The 24,053-nt window shown below is 39.6% G+C and overlaps 1 protein-coding gene across 1 annotated transcript in view; it reads left to right on the plus strand.

Annotated features, from left to right (window-relative positions):
• Positions 1 to 1,272, plus strand: part of acj6 (abnormal chemosensory protein 6) — a 347,966-nt gene extending 346,694 nt beyond the window's left edge. Inside the window, exon 4 of the mRNA XM_067156310.2 lies at positions 454 to 1,272. Coding sequence (XP_067012411.1) covers positions 454 to 1,272 — 819 coding nt within the window. The remainder of the gene's footprint in view (positions 1 to 453) is intronic.
• The last annotated feature ends 22,781 nt before the right edge of the window (positions 1,273 to 24,053 follow it).

The raw sequence follows: 24,053 nt of genomic DNA on the forward strand, positions 1-24,053 counted from the left end.
TGTATAGGCTTTAGGGCTTATGCCGTATCAAGAAAATAAGGTGAAATTCTTTACGTTTCGTAGACACATAACCATCATCGAAATATCACTGAAAGAGCAATAATACATTCACTTACGGCTTAAAATGTAAACCATGCGTCCGAAAATCTTTCAGAATGCAATGTGGTTCATAAATCGACCACAATAACAAAACGGTGCTGATCTCTCATGCAAATCATAGAAACCAAGGTGTGGTTATGTCTTCGACCACAGACCATTCCGGGAGAGAGCATTCTAGCGTATGGTTGATTATCGAACGAAAATGAATGAAATATGAGACCTAATACAATGTGGTCAAATTATTAACCACAAACCTATAAAGGGTATAATATACATCTGTACCTTTACTGTAATGTTTTGTATGATTTTTGAGTCAGTAGATCTAATTTAAGCTTCTTCTCTGCCATGTTTCAGATGGGACACCATGGGATGGACGGATTGGAGATGTTAGACCCTATATCTACGTCTTCTATGACAACATTAGCGCCCATGTCTGACAGTTCGGGCGGCGGCCACGGTGGGCACCATCCTCAACTCCACGGTCCCTCGGTGTATGGCCCGGCTGCAGCCATGAACAGCATGATGTCAGGTCACCACCACCATCACCACCACGGCGGTCCTCTCTCCGGACACGGACCACCAGGCCACCACGGACCACACCACCACCCGGCGCACCCGGCAGCCCACCACCCGGCAATGGCGGCGGCGGCTGCAGCAGCGGCCGCGGCAGGCCTTCATCCAGACTCGGACACAGACCCCAGAGAACTTGAGGCGTTCGCCGAGCGCTTCAAGCAGCGCAGGATAAAGCTGGGTGTCACCCAAGCCGATGTGGGCAAGGCACTCGCTAACCTCAAGTTACCAGGCGTTGGTGCTCTCTCACAGTCAACAATATGTCGCTTTGAGTCCCTCACGTTGTCACACAACAATATGATCGCCCTCAAACCCATCCTGCAGGCCTGGCTTGAAGAAGCCGAGGCGCAGGCCAAGAACAAGCGTCGAGATCCGGACGCACCGAGCGTCTTGCCAGCCGGAGAGAAGAAGAGAAAGAGAACCTCGATAGCAGCGCCGGAGAAGAGATCACTGGAGGCGTACTTCGCAGTGCAGCCTCGGCCATCTGGGGAAAAGATAGCTGCCATTGCGGAGAAGTTAGATCTGAAGAAGAACGTGGTGCGCGTTTGGTTCTGCAACCAAAGACAGAAGCAGAAAAGAATGAAGTTCGCAGCGCAGCACTGACAGGTGGGGGGAGGCGGGGGCACGTTGGCTCCCCCCTCCACGCCCATGCCTGTGCAACACTGCATATAACAGCCAAACGAAATCATCGACCGTCAGGGTAACTGGGGTGCCTACTAAGTCACTCTTCATCGAGCCACTATTATTCATAAAATCACCTCATCTCATCAACTGTGCAATGAGACACTTTGGTAACCTAAATTCCTTTCAAATCTGAATTTCTAAGAATTCTTTGAATATATGCGTCTTATTCCGAACAATCGATGATGAAAAATTGATAAAGCTCATTTCGAATTATAATCTTGGGCAACATTAATGAAATGAATGATCGAAGAGAGTCTAAATTCCTTTCAAATCTAAAATTTTCTAATTGGTTGTTGTATCTTTATATTGAAAATCATTCACGGAGATTTGTTCAACTTCATTTGAAATTTTAATCTCGGGCAATGTCCAAGTGAGGTGTGATTCCCGAGAAATCTAGTCTATAACACTTTGATAGTCTAAATTTATTTCAAATTTGAAATTTTGGGACAGGCTTTTAAAGATTTGCATCTTGTTCTAACGAGACGATGAATATTTGATAAACTTCGTTATAAACTAAACTCAGTGAGTTTTCAAGTGAGATGTGATTGGTGAGAAACCTTGACACCGTCATGTCAGCCGTAGGTTGAAGCATAGCCAATCCAGATCGTTACCATATCCACAGCACTTCGAGCCTTATGTGTAATTCGAATCACAGTGAAGTGATTATTCATTTACAAATTATGGAATGTCTAAGTTCCCGATTAGCGACTTAGATTTTTGTCCATCAATAGAGCAATTCAAGAAAAAACGCCGGTTTATATGCAAACTCCTCAAAAGTCTTACATCTAATCTTTTAATTGCTCTGCTGGTGGAACAAATCTAAGTTCCACATCGGGAACTTATACATTCCATTTGGAATTGCTAGGTAGACAATAATTCCATTTAGGAGATTTATATCCCGTATACAGAAATCACACTGTGCCTCTACTAATGGGGTTCTGATAGTTTGTAAGTAGGTTTATATGCCGAAAATAACCAAACAAAAGAAAGAAGTCCGAAATAAATAAAGTAAAATCTACAAACACTCACACCTCCCCCACCCGTCTCCTTCTATCCACATATCTTCCCCACAAGCCCGCATCTCCTGGCCAGAGAAGGGGCGTAACCTTTACGTGGCCCACCTCACCCCCTCAGGGCGAGGAATGAAAACTGTTCAATAACAAGATTTCATCTGGAGCTCTTCTGTGATTCCAAACGTCTGCATTCGGGATACGGAGAGGAGCTCGTTCCCACCGTAAGCTGTCCTGAGAATGGTTTCCGTGGTTTTCCATTCTCTCGCAATAAGATGAATGCCGGGACAGTTTCTAGTATAGGCCACAGTCCCCAACTGTATCACCTTCTCCGAACATCTCCTTGACCGTATCACATCTTCCTAGTCTGAGAGACGGCGTTACCGTCTAGGAGGCCCGCCTTCCCTTTCAGGGAGGCAATGAAAACCTTTTTTGTAGTGGTATTAGTAATTCACCTGCAAACACCCCAGCGTCAGTGTGTAGGCCCTGACACATCTCACTTTGATGAGGTAGTGTTGGCCTAAGACAAAACGCAGGTTTATAGAGCAAACGTCTGAGAAACTTTACATCTAAATTTAAAAACTGCCACATAAATTAATTTCGAAGTCAATAATCAAGAATTCAGAAAATGCACCTGAACGCTTCAGGCACTGTGCAGTTAATGCCGGTGTCCATTTCCAACTTCCTTCGTAGAGATGTAATCTTGATCTCTTTAATCACTGATTTCTGATTTAATGTTCACCCTGTATTGCCATGGTAACAGTCATAGTATATCTTAAGCTTGGAGCGAGACACTCCATTCTTAACAGAATTGCCAAAGTGAAGCAAAGAATATTCTGCGTATTCTGTTTGACCAACAAGATGCCAAACTCAGAGCCATTTCTTTCAAATCAGTTTGTAACTTAAATATTACATATCATAATTTAAGACGCATGTCATATATTTCTTAAATCTCCCAGTACATTTAAATCTAACACATATCGATCTGGTATCACACGGAATAATATGGTTAGACAGAATTTTTTTTACAGCTATTTGTTCGAAATTGGTGGATCGATGTGAGTGGGAGGGATAGTAATTTTCTCTGGAGAAAATTTTGTCAAATTGCCTCTACTCTGAATTACACGATTCATGCAAGGAATCTCGTAAATATAAGAACAAATAATACTGCAGTATAACAATCGTTTTCCTTAGGAGTCAGCATAATGTGGGAAGGCACCATTCTGAAGTAATTCTTGTTTGAGAGATAACTGCGCTATTTAAATTCCTAAAGGGAGTAAATTTCAATTATTAGCACACATATTTTAAGGTGGAGATTACATTATTATTCCAGCATTTCTCAGAAATTTCTACTCGGAAGGCACGGATATGCATATAAAACTAAAGTAATCACGAGTAAAAGTTGCTTTTGTACGTCCTTCTTTTCAATTTTGAAATTTGCTAGGCCAACAGCTCAATTGGTAAGGCTGTCATTCTGTACCTTTATGGCTGAAGGACCGAGTTCAAGGGAAGTAAGTTGGGAGGAAAGTGAGGAATTCACGATATGGTAACTCTCCTTCAATAAAATAAAACTTCTTGTAGTTCTTGAAGTGGCATTGAACACATTTATGATTATTATTATTACTATTACTATTCATTCGATTAGGCACATCTCAGAAACATATGATACAGTTTTCTTCTTCTTGCCTTCCCGAAACTTCTTCACCCATTCTCGGTGTTGTTTCCTCTCTTTAGCCCATTTACTGCCTGATTTCTTCTTGCCTTTCTCTGGAAATTTACCATCAAATATTGCTTTCTGTAATTTTTTTCTATGTATTTGAAATTCGCTATTTTGTAATGTTTAGTAGTTCCAAATCCTTGCCGGCTTCCTTGAAAACTACGGTTTGGTTTATTTATTTAATGTTCAAAAATTACTCAAAATACTTACAGGGGAATTTTCACGGTAACGTGCACACGATGGTGCTACGACTATGACACAGTTTTTAGTTTTAACAAAGTTGAAGTAGAAAACGGTTTTCAAAAATTCCTTTTGTTAATCTATCTTTGTACATTATGTTCATGCGACCAAACAATCTTAATCTTCTTTTTCTGAAAACATGACATATTCCTTCTGATGCGTTGTATAAATATTGTTCTTCTCTCACTGCGTATATGTCACTCTCCCAATTAGATCCATAATTTACCTTAGAAATCTATTTTGCTTATTCTTCTCTCTGAGAAGGTATTCGAACACTCCCTTGTATATAAAGTGGCTGGGAGGATGACAGTTTTAGTGCGCAATTTAGCGTTGTATATATTCATCGTTGCGTGATAAGATCCTTCCATTTTGTAAATTCGTGCATTAATGTTTTCTTTCTCTATCGCTCTTACTGCCATTCCTTCACCTATGTATTTGAATTTTTTACTCTTTCCATTCTTGTTTTCGGATAAATGAATTTATTATTATTGTTATTATTATTATTATTATTATTATTATTATTATTATTATTATTATTATTCATTATTATATTCCTTGCTTCCTCCGTTAGGCTTGGCTAAAGAGCGCGATTGGATTTATTTAGCTGGTGTCACTCCCTTTTTCTTCTCCCAAAAGCTCTTCATCTTCTCCCTGTGACATTTCTTGCGATCTTGTGACCAGGTTTTGTTGATGATAGTGCTTGGATCGTGTGTAAAGCGGTGATTGTTGACTAATTTTCTGAACTTAGACCTGTACGACATCGTCTGTGATGCCTATTTTCTGAAGATCTTTTCCAACTTCGAGCGGCCATTTTTTCACTTTCATTTATAAGGCAAGGTTCAGAATTATTTTGGCCAATCTCTGATTAATCATTCTGAGAATATTTCCGTAAAATTTCAAACGTATTTTACTAAATGCGTCTGAGATTTCCTCTGAATTTTGGTATAGCTCATGAGCTTTCCTTATTACCCAGAATCCTCCTGAACAGACTGGTCCAAAAATGTTCCTGAAGATTTTGTCTTTTTTGCTTTTCTAAATCTTTAAGCAATGATCTGCCCCCATTGATCAGTGTTTCAGATGCGTATAGTCCTTCTGATTGATTAGAGAGTTGTAATACGTTAATTTTGTATTTCGAGGTATAGATTTTTTATCTCCAACTGAGTCTGTAATTTATATATTCTTTATTTGTTTACTTCACGGTTCAGTCCTGAAGTTTGTATGACTTCCCCCAGGTTTTGAATTTAGACACTTAGGATATTTTGCCATATTGGGTTTCCATTGGTTGTCCAACTAGGTACCGAAGAGATCCCTCCATATAGTGATATTTCTGGTTTGAGATGTGAAGTCCTGTTTTGAATGAAATTTCATGGAGTATTTCAATTGATGAAACCACTTCCTGTCTGTTATTAGACAACACTGCTAAGTCGTCAGCAAAGGCCCAACACTGTAAATTAACTTTGTTTTCATGTAATCAACCTTTAACTTCTTTTTCCCTAGTCCTAATCACTTTTTCAAAATAATATTAAGCAATAAAGGGGATTATTATTACTATTTTTACGGAACGCTGGTTAATCCTATATTCCCTAGATAGCATTGATCAAAATATACACTTCTAAAACATCAAACCACACGAAAATAGATAAATTACAATCAAAAACATTGTCTCCTGACATTGCTGGAAACAGTTTTCAGGGGAGAACTCTGGCAGTACAATGTCCTCGAAGAAAATTTTCTTATTCTTCTTCCTATTATTATTATTGTTGTTATTATTATTGTCATTGCAATACACTGAGGATTATCTCATATACTTTCTCATGATGGGTGGGTGATTAAGGAGACACATTACAGCGCACTTCACTAGTTGTTAGCCCATATGTCCTACATACCAACTCTGGTGAATATGTGATTCAACGTTCACCTGAATTTATAACACTTGACCGTAACGGTCCCAAAAATCTCCTCAGACATAAGAAATAAATAGTTTAATTAAAATGACATCACAATCATTTGCTTCTAATAATTTTCACTTTGTTCCATGTTACACGTTCATAAAGCTATGATTATCAAGTCATTTCCTTAAATTTCAGGAGAAAATCAGACAAACAGTGATAAATTACTCAAAATATTTACAGGGGAATGCTTACGTTAACGTTGGATTACACACTCATGCATACGATGGTGCTACGTTTATGACACTGTTTTTAGTTTTGACAAAATTGGAATAGAAAACGGTCTTCAAACACCCCCTGTAAAACTAATCCTATTGAAATGAAGACAACTATATTTGTGCTACGGGTTCCGTACTTCTTAGTTCTCTTCAACCTCTAATCTTATTTCTATGTATTCCTTGCATAAAATGTGTGTTCATCTACGAGTCAATATTCATCTCCCTCGTTAAATGAAAATTCCAAGGCCCCCTGCGTTAACGTAAGTTGATGATTTTGTGGCTTGCTAAGTAAGTGTATGTACAAGTGTGAGAACATGAAGTATGCGTGTGTGATGTGATGTGATGTGTACAGGGAACAAACAAAAAAGAAGTGAATTTCAGAAAAAAACAATAATCAAGACGTCCTTTTCAGTTCTCAAAATAGTTTCTAGTCACAACTAGTCATAAAACAAAATGTCTGCACTGCAAAGGGTAACAAAAACAATAACTAAAAATTGCAAAACAACAGACGAACCTCGCTTTGTGAAGGAAACAAATGTAAGAAGATATTTTAAGCGTATTATAACTTCGTCTGCATATGCAAGAGAACTACCAAAGAATCTAGTCATTATTCGTTCATGACTAGTTTATTTAAGTGAGAGGAAGGGGACAATTTAACGACGGTGATATAAATATTCTAGTGCAATATTATAAGGCAGGCTCTCTCGGACGCCTGTTCTAAGTTAAATACAAGCAGTGACATGTGAAACGATGTACATAATAAGAATAATTACAATATTACTATTTATATTCGTGTATATAAGATATACACTCCATAAGCTGTACTATAAATAGCTCAATTCGTTTTATTTATTGTTTATATATTATGGTTAACCTTAGGAGGTGATGAATACCACCTGTTTGCAGCAATACTACAACGAACAGCCGATACTACCAGTAGATCTCATCAGACGTTGTTGCAGATAATTATTCAAAACAGTAATAATGTGCCGAATACTTACAATGTTATTCATTTATTTATTTGTTCTAAGTATACATACAAGTCTAAAATGATGAAATATCGTACAAAAGATTGTAATATTATATTGATAAGAATGTTGGCTAGTTTCAAAAAACCTGTATCATTTCTAGTCAAGTTGCTCAAAACACATTACGTAGCAATAAAAATGTATAATTAAATAAGTTTCCGTGTAAAATGGTATTAATTTATGCTTATTGTCATTCGCGGGAAATGTTTCCATCTATATTGGGAATATTCTAATATAACATAGCTCCAACATATTTTTGATTGACAACTAACCTAAAATGTTTATAAGGTAATTAATTCCAGAATCTCATCAAAAATCATTTTTGTTCACATTAAGAACATTTTCATTATATTTGTTATTATTCTTCAAAGTATTTATTATAATACATTTACGATAATATATTTTATTTGTTTTAAAGAAGTGTGTGAATTATTAGCCTTAATGATTTTTTAAAAATAAAATATCCGTAAGTTTTAATTAGAGACACAATTTCTTTTCAAATTCATAACTTCGTCTGGACATTTTCAATTCTAATTTTTTAAATCCAATACCTTTTGTTTGCTGATATTTCTCTAACCTCGGCTTATAATATTTACGAACTAATTGCCCTGAACGAGGTAAATAAGTCACACACAAAAATCACTAAAAATATGTTTTTATTTATTTACTTTTATTTATTTATGTCGGATTTTTATAACTGTTAGTTTCCTCAGTCTGTTGAAACTAAATGTATGAATAACAAATTTATAATTTGCCTGAAAAAGAAAACATATTATAACAGAGCTTTCCCTGTAAAACAATGTTTAATTAAGTTGTTCGTTTTTTAAGGTATAATTCTGTTATGAGCTTCGTTTTTCAGTTATAAATTATCTTGGGCGAAACGGGAAACAAATGGCTACAAGTATCACTGCAGAAGCAAAAGATTAAATAACCTAGTCACATTTCAAAACAGATTCATGATATTTGTGTATGCAGTGAGAAATAAATAATGCAAGTGAAGTTAAGTCTTCTAATTTGCACACCTTTTAAATTGTATTTATTTGGTTCGCTTGTTTTATTTGTTATGTTAGTGCGTTTGTTTGCTTTTGTGGTAATACTTCTTAATTTGTTAGCAATTTCATATCAGAATTTCATTTGTAATGAACGATAATACTCGTTATAAGTAGATTCAGATATACAACCAAAACAAAATTTTTGTTTTCAGCTCTTTAGGCTTTTCAGATCTTGACATTATGTTCAGTCTTCTGTAACGATAACTTTTAAAACATATGTCTCCTAACTGATTATTTTTTTTAGATTTTCATTTCAATCCTATGAAAATAATTTAGAAACATATCTCTACGTTATATATTGAATTAAAATTATTTGCAAGATAAATTCGTTGGTTATAAAAACCGCTATGTGATAATATTTCAGCTTAGAACTCTGACCAGAAAGGTTCTGTATTGCTTGAACTACCGTATATCAACGAATTTTTGCTCTAAGTGATACATGTGCTTCGGGTCCGTATTTCTCCCCTTAACATTGACACATAGCGGTATTTCGGGGCGCAATGGGGGTATGTTCTGACACGAAAGAGAGCATACAGAAGGATATAACACTTCCCCATGATGTTTACTCCTACCTAAGCAAAATAATTTTATCACTTTACGTTGGTAGTTCAATAAAGAAATTTCACATCCCTGGTAAACAAAATTTTTTGCAGCGTTTTATTGATTTATGGTTAATGTTTATATTTCTAATTTTAAATGATTCATGCTAATGTCATAATTGTTTTATTGAAATATCATCCCAAAAATGAAGCATGAGGTACGAAAAATGCTTTGTCATAATCTATCAAGGATAGCGTCACATTTTAAACGATGATTATTTGTACTCATTAGTTCTATCTTCTTCAAACATTATATGTAAATTAGAGATATTATTTAAATGGAACTCTAATAATCTTCCTAAATCAAAATGCTTATTGACAATGTCTAGTTTGTCAGGCCTGTGAAAATAATTTACTAAAACTCTTACAAAGTAATTAGTGATGAACTTTTTAGACAAACCACACAGACATTATTGATTATATGCGGTCTACGCATCTCCAACACTGTACAGAATAGTTTGACCTATTTCTAATTCAGGGCTGTTTTGATTTCCGAAATTATGTTTCTTACAATAGAGCAGGTGTTTAACGTACAGTATTATTTGCGGTCGTACGGGGTGGGGTGATTTTTTTGGACTAAGTTTTCCGAACAGCGCCAAATAGCAGAACAATGTTAGTGTTGTTGGAAAGTTGCGTCATACGGTACCAGAATTTTGTCAACAAAAGGTAACAACAGGGTGCCCGAAACCTGTCACAAAAATCAGAATCGTGGATGATATTTTGTTCGGTCATGGTACATCGGGAATTTACTTTGAGGAGATCCCTGGGCAGAATCCAAAAGCAGTGAACCAGGTAGTCCACAAAAACCTCATTGTTACTCCATTAGTGTGGGATTTGCGCCATTTTTGTCGCACATGAAACTTACCCTTATATTACAACGGGTTCAGCAAGGTGGAGGCCAAACCGTGGCGGGGAAACGGCAGGGGAGCCAATTACCCGTCTGCAGCGACACTTTGGAAATCGCCAAAATTCCCGTGGAACTCTATTCCCGTTCCGTTCCTGCTCTCATAATATCATGGCCTCAGATTCCTATACATGGGACATGTTAAAAAAATTAAATGTCAACACAGATGAAACACCTGCGAATTACTCGAAAGTATAACGTTATTGTTTGTAATTCATCAAAATGGCCAATAATCTACAGAAAAATTATGGATCATGCGTGACATATGGTGGTATATATATTTTGAACCACCAATGCAATTTTTAAAAAATCGTGTCTTTCGTTTATCCGCATGCTATAAATATCGTCCTTACGCCGGGCTATGTGACAGAGTGGGGAAGTACTGGCCCGCAGAACACGTGGAGAAATACTAACCCGCAGCACTCGTATTAGATGGCAAAACCTTTCTGGTCAGAGTTCTAATCTGAAATGTTATCACTAGACCACGGATGTTGATGCAGTAACAGGTTAGAATACAAACTAATTTTCGTAATGTAGTGAGAGTAACATAAATTCTAGGGGTTCTGAAGAGCCGAACCCCTAATGTTTATGCAAACCTCATAGAATAATAATTGTGCAGACTAGAATACTTTTCAGTTAGTTTGCATTGTAACCTATTTCTGCATGAAAACAAGGGCTCTAATTATCACATAGCAACATTTTGCCGCAACGACGATATTAGCGATATAATAACAATTTGAAATGCAGGAATTTAATACCATTTCTTGTCGAAATATTACCAAATTTAGAAACTGGAGCAATCAATTTGTAAGTAACAATTCGAATTAATTCGTTTATTTTAACAGTTTTATGCCAAAGACTAAAGAAATACTGAGCTATATACAGTATACAAGCCAAACGTACTGTACACATTATGCCTCCTCAGTGCTAGCACATTTCAAGCTGAAGTTGGGTTTTAGATAATCACAACGTTTATTTCTAGTGCCTAGTCTTGGTAAAAAAAGAGATACCTTCTGTAGTATTTATTTAGTATACCACATTATATAACAGAAATAATCACAAAATAGTGAAGGAAATAGAACTTTTTTAAATGTACTTTCTATGACAATTAACTTCCTCCACCAAATTCTAGTCGAAGTAGCTATCAGTGCACATACAAGCCTAACTTCAGCGGCTGATTGTACTCTCTTATGGAACCCTAGTACAGAGTAAAACCTTCTTGAAATTCAATCATATTTGGCGGAATGTATGTATAAATATCTTTGAAAACTTTATCTATATTTTATCATGGAATTTTTCAACTTTCAGCAATGATTTCTACTTAGAGAATATGTTTTAATATATCACGTGGCCCTCCAGCCCCTTACTTTCTATTTATAAGCATCCCGTATGCACTATTGGAGTGTGGGATGCCTGATCACTTGTTTACAAAGGAGCGCTACAACGTGCTATATTTAGCATGTGAAATAAGTAGCGGTAATTTTACTGCACCAAAACGTTTATACATATGGTGTGTGCCTTGAACAATTCTCCAGCTCTTACTTGCAATTCTATTCGGTGAAATATGTGTATAAAAGGCAGGTGGCAATTTGTAAACTCCTGCGCATTCCGTCTGCGACCTTCGGCTGCATTTCGACCAGATTCCCCACAATTTAAAATTATGTCTGTGTGTTCGTCATTGCTGAATACACCATCGATTGTCACTATGTTGACAGCAACGCTAGTGCTGCTGTTCCCATACGAGCCTATTACTATGACATTTGCTCCATATTCGATTTATATCACGTTTCAAAGCTCTCTTGTAAACCAGCGATCAGGCATCCCGTTCATCAATAGTGCATTCGGGATGCTTATAAATAGAATGTGCGGGGCTGGAGGGACACCTGGTGCAAATTTTACTATCTCAGTCCTTTGAATAAATTCGAACTTGGTCTATCATGTCACGATTCTTCTCGTGCATCACAACAGCAAAATCACATGAGATAAGCTGAAGTGTCAACAGATCACCCTGTAATACCTTTAGAGCAATTAAATTCGTCAAAAATTATCTAGATCTCCTCATATAAGGCTAATATTCTTGAGCAAAGCGTATAATTGAAATTACCGCCTTCACGCAAGGTATAAAATATTACGAACGTCACGAAATTGTAATATTAAGGCCGGTAATAAATATATATTTGCAGATGATTTATGGGAAAAGTTCATCTCACAAAGAAATTATTCTACGGAAATTGAACGTCATTGAGCAAACACTGACTGCAAAGTATATGAATAATAAGATATAATAACAATTCTCAGGAGGGCAAACCACAGCAAGAAAACTAAACTACGGTAAATTAATCCTGTTTAACTGAACTAAAGGGTTAAGGAAATAAAGCGATACTAAATTAAACTAAACGAAACAAGACAAAAATGTCACAAATTTTTACTAAACCTAGCTAAATTGAACGAAACATTCTATATGAGAATAATGAATGCCGACGAGTAATGCGATTATCTTCAGTCAAATTAGTATTCATTAGTATATCTGTCATTGAAAATCAAATTTTAACCAACTATAATAAAATAAGTTAAACTATTGTAAAATGAAAAATTAATATGAATTAACCGAACAAGCAGGAGAATTTATTTACAAAAATATCATGCATTGATCTTCCCTGTATTGAAAGACGTACATTACAGTTTATGGACTGAGAACTTATGGCGGTTATAAGGCGACCTAAAGATTGTTTCTCGTGTCTCAGGAAACATGTTTCTATCATATGAGGGTATGAAACTGACAAACTCCATTTAATGACAATATCGTAAAATCATTATCCTGGTCACAAATATGACAAAATTACAGAATAAACTCAACACCTTGGCCGAACGATATCCAGTAATATCCTATAGCAAATTGTCAGTTGCCTGAAAGATGTTGACCCCTTGAAATGTGTTAAAATAAAGACAAGTTCGTTGAATTCTATTAAAGAAAAGTGTGTATGGTGCTAATATCTCATAAATAACGTTCAGATACAAGATTATTGTTTTGTATATATATGACGTGATCTCGATTACGCACATTCTGACGTCATAGTCCAGATGTCGAATTCATAAATAATAAAATAGAAGAGGGATTCAAAGATAATTTGTGATATACACTGCTCCGTCATAATGGCATTATTGTCAATGAAACATTCACTCTGGTACATTAAAATAAGGTTTAAAAATAGAATTAACTACTTGTATATATAAATATAATAAGAAAAAGGAATAAAGATAAAAATAAAAAATAACTTCACCAATGACCAATTTTGAACGTTAACTGTCTCATATTTCTACTAAGTTCTTGTCGGAATACATTATACATAATATATATAAAAATGTTCTTAAAAAGTGCTGTTACAGGGTAATTTATCATATCATTCCACGAAGACAAGAAATACAATTAAGAGGTTTTTTTAATATGAGACCGTACTCAAAAAGACTTGGAACATCATCATGTGTCATGGAACTTGTTGTTGGTTTTTTAATTAATAATTTTTTTGTATTTTGAAGTTTAAAGGACACAGTGTATTATGTACATACAGAGACAACATATCATTATCAGGCAGAAATATTTCCTGCTTGTATTGAATATAAATCATAATGCAGAGTAATGCTAATAGTATAATAAAAAATGATCTTGTATAGTATTATAAATATGTGCCATTTATTTCTTAAGGAAAAAACAAATAACCAAAGCTGAGCTGCTAATGGATTCTCATAATATAAGGTCATTTTTATATTTAGTCTCCCATAAAGTAAAAAAAGAATTCATACCGTATACCAGTAGGAAAAAGCCCGAAGTTTTACAGAATTTGTTAATAATTATTTTCGATAATTTTTGTTTTTACTTTATTTCAGTGTCATGTTCTAAAATACTTCTTTCATTCCAAATAAAGTCTTGGTGTTATGAAAATATGTGTGTCTGAGTGTCCTGGTTATTAATGGAGTTCCTCTTTCCCTTAATGTAATTGTCCTTGCAATTATGATCATGTTTCCAAACAGAAACATTCAGGAGGTATTTGTAGCAAGGAAAGAAAACCACTTTTCCCTTTGGTAAAATCAAATGATCATAAATATGTCTCTCGGTCATGGAATTCCTCAGCGGTTGCTAATTTCAAACGGCAACCAGCCATAAGACAGCCTGCACGGTTGCTAGGTAACATACCTTACATCACAAACTGCCCGGTTGCTGTGGTTACACACATTTTGTCGCGTCACGCTACACAATTTCTCTGATGACACCCAGCCATCTATATATATATAAAGCACTAACGTGTATATTCTTAAACCGGAGGGAGTTAAAAGATGCGGTGTGTACCAAAATCTTCCGCATCGTCTCAATAGCACAGGAAAAATCTTTCATTCCATGAAAAGTCGACAGAAATATACTTATTATAATAATCCATTGTGCATTCACCAGGATTAAATTCATAGTCTATTAATACGGCATATAATATAAATGAGGTTGTCTCCTACACGACAGAGCTTTTTAACAACTTCGAGTCACGTGGAGTACCCTCGAACATCTTGCAGCTGAAGATTGTGGCACCGATTATCCTTCTCAGGAATGTGAATCTTCCTTTCCTTTGCAACGGAACACGACTCTCAGTCAATAAAGTGATGCCGAATATTACCGAAGACAATAACATGACCGAATATGCCGCGGGCGATCTAGTATTCATTCCTGAGATTCTAATCGTCACTTCGGATATACCGTTTCGATTTAGAGGACTGCAGTTCCTGAGTTTCGCTTTGATCTTCAAGAGGGCACAACGACAATCGCTTAAAGTTGTAGGACTCAATCTTCGGGAACGGTGCTTCTCCTATACGTGGGTTGTTCAAGAGTTGGAAAGGCAAACACACTACATACCTCAGCTCCAAATAGAAGGACACTCAATTTAGTTTATCCGGAATCTCTATAAGGCAAAATTAGTTTTATTTTTACACAATATTGTCTTTATTGTTTAATATTATTTGCACCATTCACCAACTCGTTACCTTAAGCGTTGAAAGTAATCACATAATTAAAAATAATGTAATTCATGAAATGTATGTAAAAACGATGTGTGTTAATACATATACCGTGCAGGCCTAATGCTTTTCGCTTTTAAGTAAAAGGCTTAAAACACCTAAAGTATAAAATAATATCTGTCAAAAAGTTTACTCAGCTTTACATGCTTTATATAAATATAAACATATATTTCCAATAAAGCTTAAAAAGAAATTAATTGAAGCCCTTGTAATGCCACATTTTGACTATTGTGATGTTGTTTTCAATGACGTCAGGCCGCAATTTTCCCTAAGGCTACAGCGCGCTCAAAGTGCATGTGTGAGATATATATGCAACTTAAGAAAATATGACAACGTGTCACCATCTTTCCTAAAACTGGAGTGGCCGCGACTCCATGTTTGTCGTAACCATCATAGTTTGTCTCTCCTACATCGAGTTCTTACTACATCTTCCCCATCATACCTTTCTTCGCGTTTCCATTACTTCTCAAATGTTCATGACAGACATACAAGGGCTCAAACATCCAACCTGCTCGTCATCCCTGACCATCGAACTGCTGCATATAACTGGTCATTCTCTGTGTTTGCCGCACGAGAATGGAATCGTTTACGGAACGACGTCAGAGGAATACCAACTACAATGTCATTTAAAAGAGCGTTAAGAGATACAGCAGGATGCGAGTGACCTGTGAATTTCTGGCCTTTCAGTGATCGTGCTACTACAGTATCATTACTAGCTATTATATTTATTATTATTATTATTATTACACTGACTGACAGAGCAAATGCAACACCAAGAAGGAGTGGTTCGAAAGGGATGAAAGTTGGGGAAAAAGCAGAGATGGCACGGACGAATAATTGATGTTTATTTCAAACCGATATGCAGGTTACACAATGCGCACGGCATCGACTCAGTACGATGTAGGACCACCGCGAGCGGCGATGCACGCAGAAACACGCCGAGGTACAGAGTCAATAAGAGTGCGGATGGTGTCCTGAGGGATGGTTCTCCATTCTCTGTCAACCATTTGCCACAGTTGGTCGTCCGTACGAGGCTGGGGCAGAGTTTGCAAACGGCGTCCAATGAGATCCCACACGTGTTCGATTGGTGAGAGATCCGGAGAGTACGCTGGCCACGGAAGCATCTGTATACCTCGTAGAGCCTGTTGGGAGATGCGAGCAGTGTGTGGGCGGGCATTATCCTGCTGAAACAGAGCATTGGGCAGCCCCTGAAGGTACGAGAGTGCCACCGGCCGCAGCACATGCTGCACGTAGCGGTGGGCATTTAACGTGCCTTGAATACGCACTAGAGGTGACGTGGAATCATACGCAATAGCGCCCCAAACCATGATGCCGCGTTGTCTAGCGGTAGGGCGCTCCACAGTTACTGCCGGATTTGACCTTTCTCCACGCCGACGCCACACTCGTCTGCGGTGACTATCACTGACAGAACAGAAGCGTGACTCATCGGAGAACACGACGTTCCGCCATTCCCTCATCCAAGTCGCTCTAGCCCGGCACCATGCCAGGCGTGCACGTCTATGCTGTGGAGTCAATGGTAGTCTTCTGAGCGGACGCCGGGAGTGCAGGCCTCCTTCAACCAATCGACGGGAAATTGTTCTGGTCGATATTGGAACAGCCAGGGTGTCTTGCACATGCTGAAGAATGGCGGTTGACGTGGCGTGCGGGGCTGCCACCGCTTGGCGGTGGTTGCGCCGATCCTCGCGTGCTGACGTCACTCGGGCTGCGCCTGGACCCCTCGCACGTGCCACATGTCCCTGCGCCAACCATCTTCTCCACAGGCGCTGCACCGTGGACACATCCCTATGGGTATCGGCTGCGTTTTGACGAAGCGACCAACCTGCCCTTCTCAGCCCGATCACCATACCCCTCGTAAAGTCGTCTGTCTGCTGGAAATGCCTCCGTTGACGGCGGCCTGGCATTCTTAGCTATACACGTGTCCTGTGGCACACGACAACACGTTCTACAATGACTGTCGGCTGAGAAATCACGGTACGAAGTGGGCCATTCGCCAACGCCGTGTCCCATTTATCGTTCGCTACGTGCGCAGCACAGCGGCGCATTTCACATCATGAGCATACCTCAGTGACGTCAGTCTACCCTGCAATTGGCATAAAGTTCTGACCACTCCTTCTTGGTGTTGCATTTGCTCTGTCAGTCAGTGTATATATAAGAAATTAAACGGCGTATGTCTGCGTGGCCCCTAGAAATAACATCACGTCAAAATCTCTCGGGCAATTTAATGATCGCTTGCAGAATCATTCTCAGCTGTCCCATCATTAACGACAGTGCAATCCTGGTTATCCGAACTAAACGTGGGGTAAGCCGTATCGGATAACAATGTTTTTCGTTACGACACAACATCTACTACTATATTTCAACTAATTACAGTATATCATTCTGAAATGTTTTGAAGGTCAAAAGAATTCAAAACTCTTTTTGTAGGCTACACTTTATTTTTTATTAAAATTATTTTTTATTATTGTACATCATTATTCCAGCCCGTACTTGAGGCTTGCTTAAAAGGCATGAATAAGCCGCGACGGGTCCCCTCGTGTTATCCCCGCTCCACTGAGCGAGGGAGGTGGGTACCCAATGCCGAACATCTGCATCGTAAGAGACGCGGCCACGCGGACCGCGACACTCCCGCTGTCAGCGACGGGCGGGGCCGCCGCTTACAGAGTACGTACAGGACTCGCCTGAGCTCGCAACAGCGGGCGCGGCAGGAGTCTCGCTCCTCGAGGGAGCCTCGCCGGAAGAGAGGACCGCGCGGAGCCGCCGCTTACAGGGTACGTACAGGACTCGCCTGAGCTCGCAACAGCGGGCTCGGCAGGAGTCTCGCTCCTCGAGGGAGCCTCGCCGGAGGAGAGGACCGCGCGGAGCCGCCGCTTACAGGGTACGTACAGGACTCGCCTGAGCTCGCAACAGCGGGCTCGGCAGGAGTCTCGCTCCTCGAGGGAGCCTCGCCGGAAGAGAGGACCGCGCGGAGCCGCCGCTTACAGGGTACGTACAGGACTCGCCTGAGCTCGCAACAGCGGGCTCGGCAGGAGTCTCGCTCCTCGAGGGAGTCTCGCCGGAGGAGAGGACCGCGCGGAGCCGCCGCTTACAGGGTACGTACAGGACTCGCCTGAGCTCGGAACAGCGGGCTCGGCAGGAGTCTCGCTCCTCGAGGGAGCCTCGCCGGAGGAGAGGACCGCGCGGAGCCGCCGCTTACAGGGTACGTACAGGACTCGCCTGAGCTCGCAACAGCGGGCTCGGCAGGAGTCTCGCTCCTCTAGGGAGCCTCGCCGGAGGAGAGGACCGCGCGGAGCCGTCCGACTCCTCCTTCTCGTAATGGTTTTTGATAAAACAATTTCGGTAATGATCCTTCAGCAGGTTCATCTACGGAAACCTTGTTACGACTTTTACTTCCTCTAAATAATCAAGTTCGGTCATCTTTCCAGACACATCGGAAACTGCGCGAAGCAGATCCCGCGCACCGGTCCGAAGACCTCACTAAATCATTCAATCGGTAGTAGCGACGGGCGGTGTGTACAAAGGGCAGGGACGTAATCAACGCGAGCTTATGAGTCGCGCTTACTGGGAATTCCTCGTTCATGGGGAGTAATTGCAAACCCCAATCCCTAGCACGAAGTAGGTTCAACGGGTTGCCCGGTCCTTTCGGACTAGGAGGACACGCTGATTCCTTCAGTGTAGCGCGCGTGCATAGACTACGCAGTGCGTGTGTTGTACACCACTGGAGTGGGTTCTGAGAGAGAGATTCTAGTTCAGGAATTGTCATTAAATTTGAAGTTCTTGTTTTATTTCAATGTTTGATTCATATTATCTTCGCCGGTCTGAACTCAGATCATGTAAGGATTTAAAAGTCGAACAGACTTATTAACTAAACTTCTACACCTAATCATATTCCTTAATCCAACATAGAGGTCGCAATCTTTCTTATCGATATGAACTCTAAAAAAAATTACGCTGTTATCCCTAGGTCAGTGAGTAGTATAGTAATAGCTATACCTCGGATTTTTAGGTGGAAATAGGTTAGAATGCAAAGTAATTAGGTTTGTAGGAAGAGTGATGCAACCCGTTATACCATAATGTAGGAAGAGCAACATAAATTCAAGGAGTCTATGCAAATTTCATAGCATAACTGCTGTACGGGGTAGTATATACGTGTTGTTCGCTTAAGTAAATATGCATTCTAACTTATCAGTACCTAAAAATCCGGACTCTAGTAATAGCACCTGCTAATACAGGTAAGGAGAGAAGGAGGAGAAGCAGGTTTTCAGGATGACGTATACTCCAAGATCCGTTAGTGATGTCCACAACATGGAATCCCGTTGTGACTCCTTCGACGGACGTTGTCGATGAAGGGTGACCGTCACTTGTAATTTGAATTATGAAGTTGAAAGTACAAGTTCCGAAATGAAAACCAGAACCGAAGATTTAATTGTTCGACTGGGCGAATTTCAAAGTCAATTATTAGAAGAATTAAAGTCCGTAGACGTAGAGTTTCTTTGTGAAAATTAATAAAGTTCCAACGTCGACATAAAAAGTAAATATGAGATCACTTGCCACGCCAAAAAGAGAAATTAACTTCTCAAAATTTGAGGGTAGAATGAGTATTTGCAAGTTCCTACACCCGGTCATAAAATGAACAGCTTAGAATGTATCCAAAATTTCGAACACTGCCTCTACAGAATACATGAGATAAATATGTATTCTGAATTTAAAACACACGAAGTAAATTGTCAAAACACTATTATGAATTACTTAGGGCCTACGTAAGACGCGAAACAACTATTACCTAAATATAAAATATTTACATCAGTGTCAACTAATGCGATTTGATCGTAGAATGTTTAAGTATTCTTGTAGCGTAGAAATTAGCTAAGTCTTTTAATAATAATAATAATAATAATAATAATAATAATAATAATAATAATAATAATAATAATAATAATGTTATTCGCTTTACGTCCCACTAACTACTTTTACTATTTTCGGAGACGCCAAAGTACCGAAATTTAGTTCGGCAGAACTTCTTTCACGTGCCAGTAAGTCCACCGACACGAGGCTGACGTATTTGAGCACCTTCAAATACCACCGGACTGAGCGAGGATCGAACCTGTGATATTGGGTTCAGAAGCCCAGCGTCTCAACCGTCTGAGCCACCCAGCCCGGCACTAAGTCTTTTAGCACGAAGCGTTTATGTAAGTGTCCACTCGCATTATAAGATCGCTGAAATTTAGGAACTATCTCAACCCAGTACCACTTCATCCAGGCAGCGTTGAGTCTGTCCCGTGTACCTGGAAGTGTGGTACTGTCCTAAGTTACAGGACTAATTGGGCTAAAATTCAGTAAGGACATACCTCGGATACAGTACTTAGCTCAAACACGGGGTGGCTTATCTAGAGGCTACCTGTAAAAGCACGCGGTCCGGACCAACCGCCGGCCGAGTGCTGTTTGACATGTTCTTAGTACATCCTGGTAATTCACGGCCTGAATACCAGAGTGTGCGGTAGTTGGTCAATCTATAGCACCGTAATAATCCGTACCCGTCGTTCGAATGCTGTTCGGCTGGATGTATGACCAGTTATTGGTACGCTTCTGACTACAATGTCGTAAGTCTCCAAAACTTATCAATTTAGAAAAAAACATTAACTGCGGGAATATTGTTGTTAGTTGAGGTGTGTGCTCTGTCTCCTCTGCCTAAACTTATCTCCACGAGATGGCCGTGCTGTTGCAGCTATAAATAAATGTAAATATGACGTAAACAACTGATAGGGATTGATTGATTGATTGATTTGATTGATTGATTGATTGATTGATTGATTTGATTTGATTTGATTTGATTTGATTTGATTTGATTTGATTTGATTTGATTTGATTTGATTTGATTTGATTTGATTTGATTTGATTTGATTTGATTTGATTTGATTTGATTTGATTTGACTTGACTTGACTTGACTTGACTTGACTTGATTTGATTTAATTTGATTTGATTTGATTTGATTTGATTTGATTTGATTTGATTTGATTTGATTTGATTTGATTTGATTTGATTTGATTTTATTTTATTTGATTTGATTTGATTTGATTTGATTTGATTTGATTTGATTTGATTTGATTTGATTTGATTTGATTTGATTTGATTTGATTTGATTTGATTTGATTTGATCGCACAATCCACAAATGGTGAGGAGGCTGATGTCGACGTTTTACCTGCTGTTCCAACATGTCCCACAGATTTTCTGTGGGGTTCAAGTCAGGTGATTTTGCAGGCCAATCGAGATATAATAGTGTGGCGGAGTGTTCATAAAACCACTCATATATGCGTCCAGCCCGATGAACTTTGATGTTGCCATATCGAAAATTCGACGTATCAATACCACACTCGCATGCAGATCTTGACTGAAAGGCAACACCTGATTATCCAGAATGTTCAAATAAACATGCTGGTTCATGTTAGTGGTCACTTCAGTGAGCGTGTCCAATCCATGATACGAAAAACACCCCCAAAACATCACTGACGCACCTCCAGCTTGAACCTGGCCTTGCGCACATCCAGGATGAAATGCTTCATTTGGCACTCATCGAAGTGTGTTATTGTAATACAGGCAGAAACGTGATTCTCCGAAAACCGTAAAAGTAGTTAGTGGGACGTAAAGCCAATCAAATCATCGAATGTTCGCGTGTTTCTGAGTGAAGTGGAGTCAGGACTTTGGATCCTCAGTTTTTCATTTCTTCAGATCAGGCCATTTGCAGCATCTTCTCAGTCCTATTGTAAATATTTTCCGGGTGAGTTTTATTTTTCCCACCCGGTGCTTCCTCATGTTGCTGAAACAGGACTGTGCAAGCTTCCGTTACCTTCACGTAGCGGTTGAAACAAACAGCTGTGGCGTAGGGACTGGCACAGTGATTTGTTAGTTTCTGCACTTCTGTATCAACATGGTTGCTCAAAGAGATGCTACTATTATCATAGTTCTTTTTTCCTCTGTTCTAGTTTATGAAAATAAGACTTTTGTTACAAAAGCGACGGAGAAGTTGCATTGTTCTGTTTCATAATAAAAGTGACTACAGTGCAGCTTATGTCAACCTTTAAAGTAATTATTTATTTTCTTTGCACGCGGTGATGACAAATTATGTTCTCTCACGCATTTTATACAAACCCCGTGTTGAACACATTATTTAAATATGTATGTCCCTACATGAAGGAATATATACAAGTATTGCACGGGGTATGTGTAATGCACTCCTCCAGGCTTACACTATCCTGGGCTAATCCTCGTAACGTGCACGCAGAATTACGTCAGCTCATGGCCTTGACATTCTTGATTTATTGGTACTGAAATAATATTAGCTGTAATAAAATCCTTATTTTTTATTTGTAGAATAAAGTCAACATCAATATAAATAAAATCATAACGTCCGTCGGTTGGTTGGTTGGTTGGTTGGTTGGTTGGTTGGTTGGTTGGTTGGTTGGTTGGTTGGTTGGTTGGTTGGTTGGTTGGTTGGTTGGTTGGTTGGTTGGTTGGTTGGTTGGTTGGTTGGTTGGTTGGTTGGTTGGTTGGTTGGTTGGTTGGTTGGTTGGTTGGTTGGTTGGTTGGTTGGTTGGTTGGTTGGTTGGTTGGTTGGTTGGTTGGTTGGTTGGTTGGTTGGTTGGTTGGTTGGTTGGTTGGTTGGTTGGTTGGTTGGTTGGTTGGTTGGTTGGTTGGTTGGTTGGTTGGTTGGTTGGTTGGTTGGTTGGTTGGTTGGTTGGTTGGTTGGTTGGTTGGTTGGTTGGTTGGTTGGTTGGTTGGTTGGTTGGTTGGTTGGTTGGTTGGTTGGTTGGTTGGTTGGTTGGTTGGTTGGTTGGTTGGTTGGTTGGTTGGTTGGTTGGTTGGTTGGTTGGTTGGTTGGTTGGTTGGTTGGTTGGTTGGTTGGTTGGTTGGTTGGTTGGTTGGTTGGTTGGTTGGTTGGTTGGTTGGTTGGTTGGTTGGTTGGTTGGTTGGTTGGTTGGTTGGTTGGTTGGTTGGTTGGTTGGTTGGTTGGTTGGTTGGTTGGTTGGTTGGTTGGTTGGTTGGTTGGTTGGTTGGTTGGTTGGTTGGTTGGTTGGTTGGTTGGTTGGTTGGTTGGTTGGTTGGTTGGTTGGTTGGTTGGTTGGTTGGTTGGTTGGTTGGTTGGTTGGTTGGTTGGTTGGTTGGTTGGTTGGTTGGTTGGTTGGTTGGTTGGTTGGTTGGTTGGTTGGTTGGTTGGTTGGTTGGTTGGTTGGTTGGTTGGTTGGTTGGTTGGTTGGTTGGTTGGTTGGTTGGTTGGTTGGTTGGTTGGTTGGTTGGTTGGTTGGTTGGTTGGTTGGTTGGTTGGTTGGTTGGTTGGTTGGTTGGTTGGTTGGTTGGTTGGTTGGTTGGTTGGTTGGTTGGTTGGTTGGTTGGTTGGTTGGTTGGTTGGTTGGTTGGTTGGTTGGTTGGTTGGTTGGTTGGTTGGTTGGTTGGTTGGTTGGTTGGTTGGTTGGTTGGTTGGTTGGTTGGTTGGTTGGTTGGTTGGTTGGTTGGTTGGTTGGTTGGTTGGTTGGTTGGTTGGTTGGTTGGTTGGTTGGTTGGTTGGTTGGTTGGTTGGTTGGTTGGTTGGTTGGTTGGTTGGTTGGTTGGTTGGTTGGTTGGTTGGTTGGTTGGTTGGTTGGTTGGTTGGTTGGTTGGTTGGTTGGTTGGTTGGTTGGTTGGTTGGTTGGTTGGTTGGTTGGTTGGTTGGTTGGTTGGTTGGTTGGTTGGTTGGTTGGTTGGTTGGTTGGTTGGTTGGTTGGTTGGTTGGTTGGTTGGTTGGTTGGTTGGTTGGTTGGTTGGTTGGTTGGTTGGTTGGTTGGTTGGTTGGTTGGTTGGTTGGTTGGTTGGTTGGTTGGTTGGTTGGTTGGTTGGTTGGTTGGTTGGTTGGTTGGTTGGTTGGTTGGTTGGT

The sequence above is a fragment of the Anabrus simplex genome, chromosome 12 (assembly GCF_040414725.1).
Source record: "Anabrus simplex isolate iqAnaSimp1 chromosome 12, ASM4041472v1, whole genome shotgun sequence".
Lineage (NCBI taxonomy): Eukaryota > Metazoa > Arthropoda > Insecta > Orthoptera > Tettigoniidae > Anabrus > Anabrus simplex.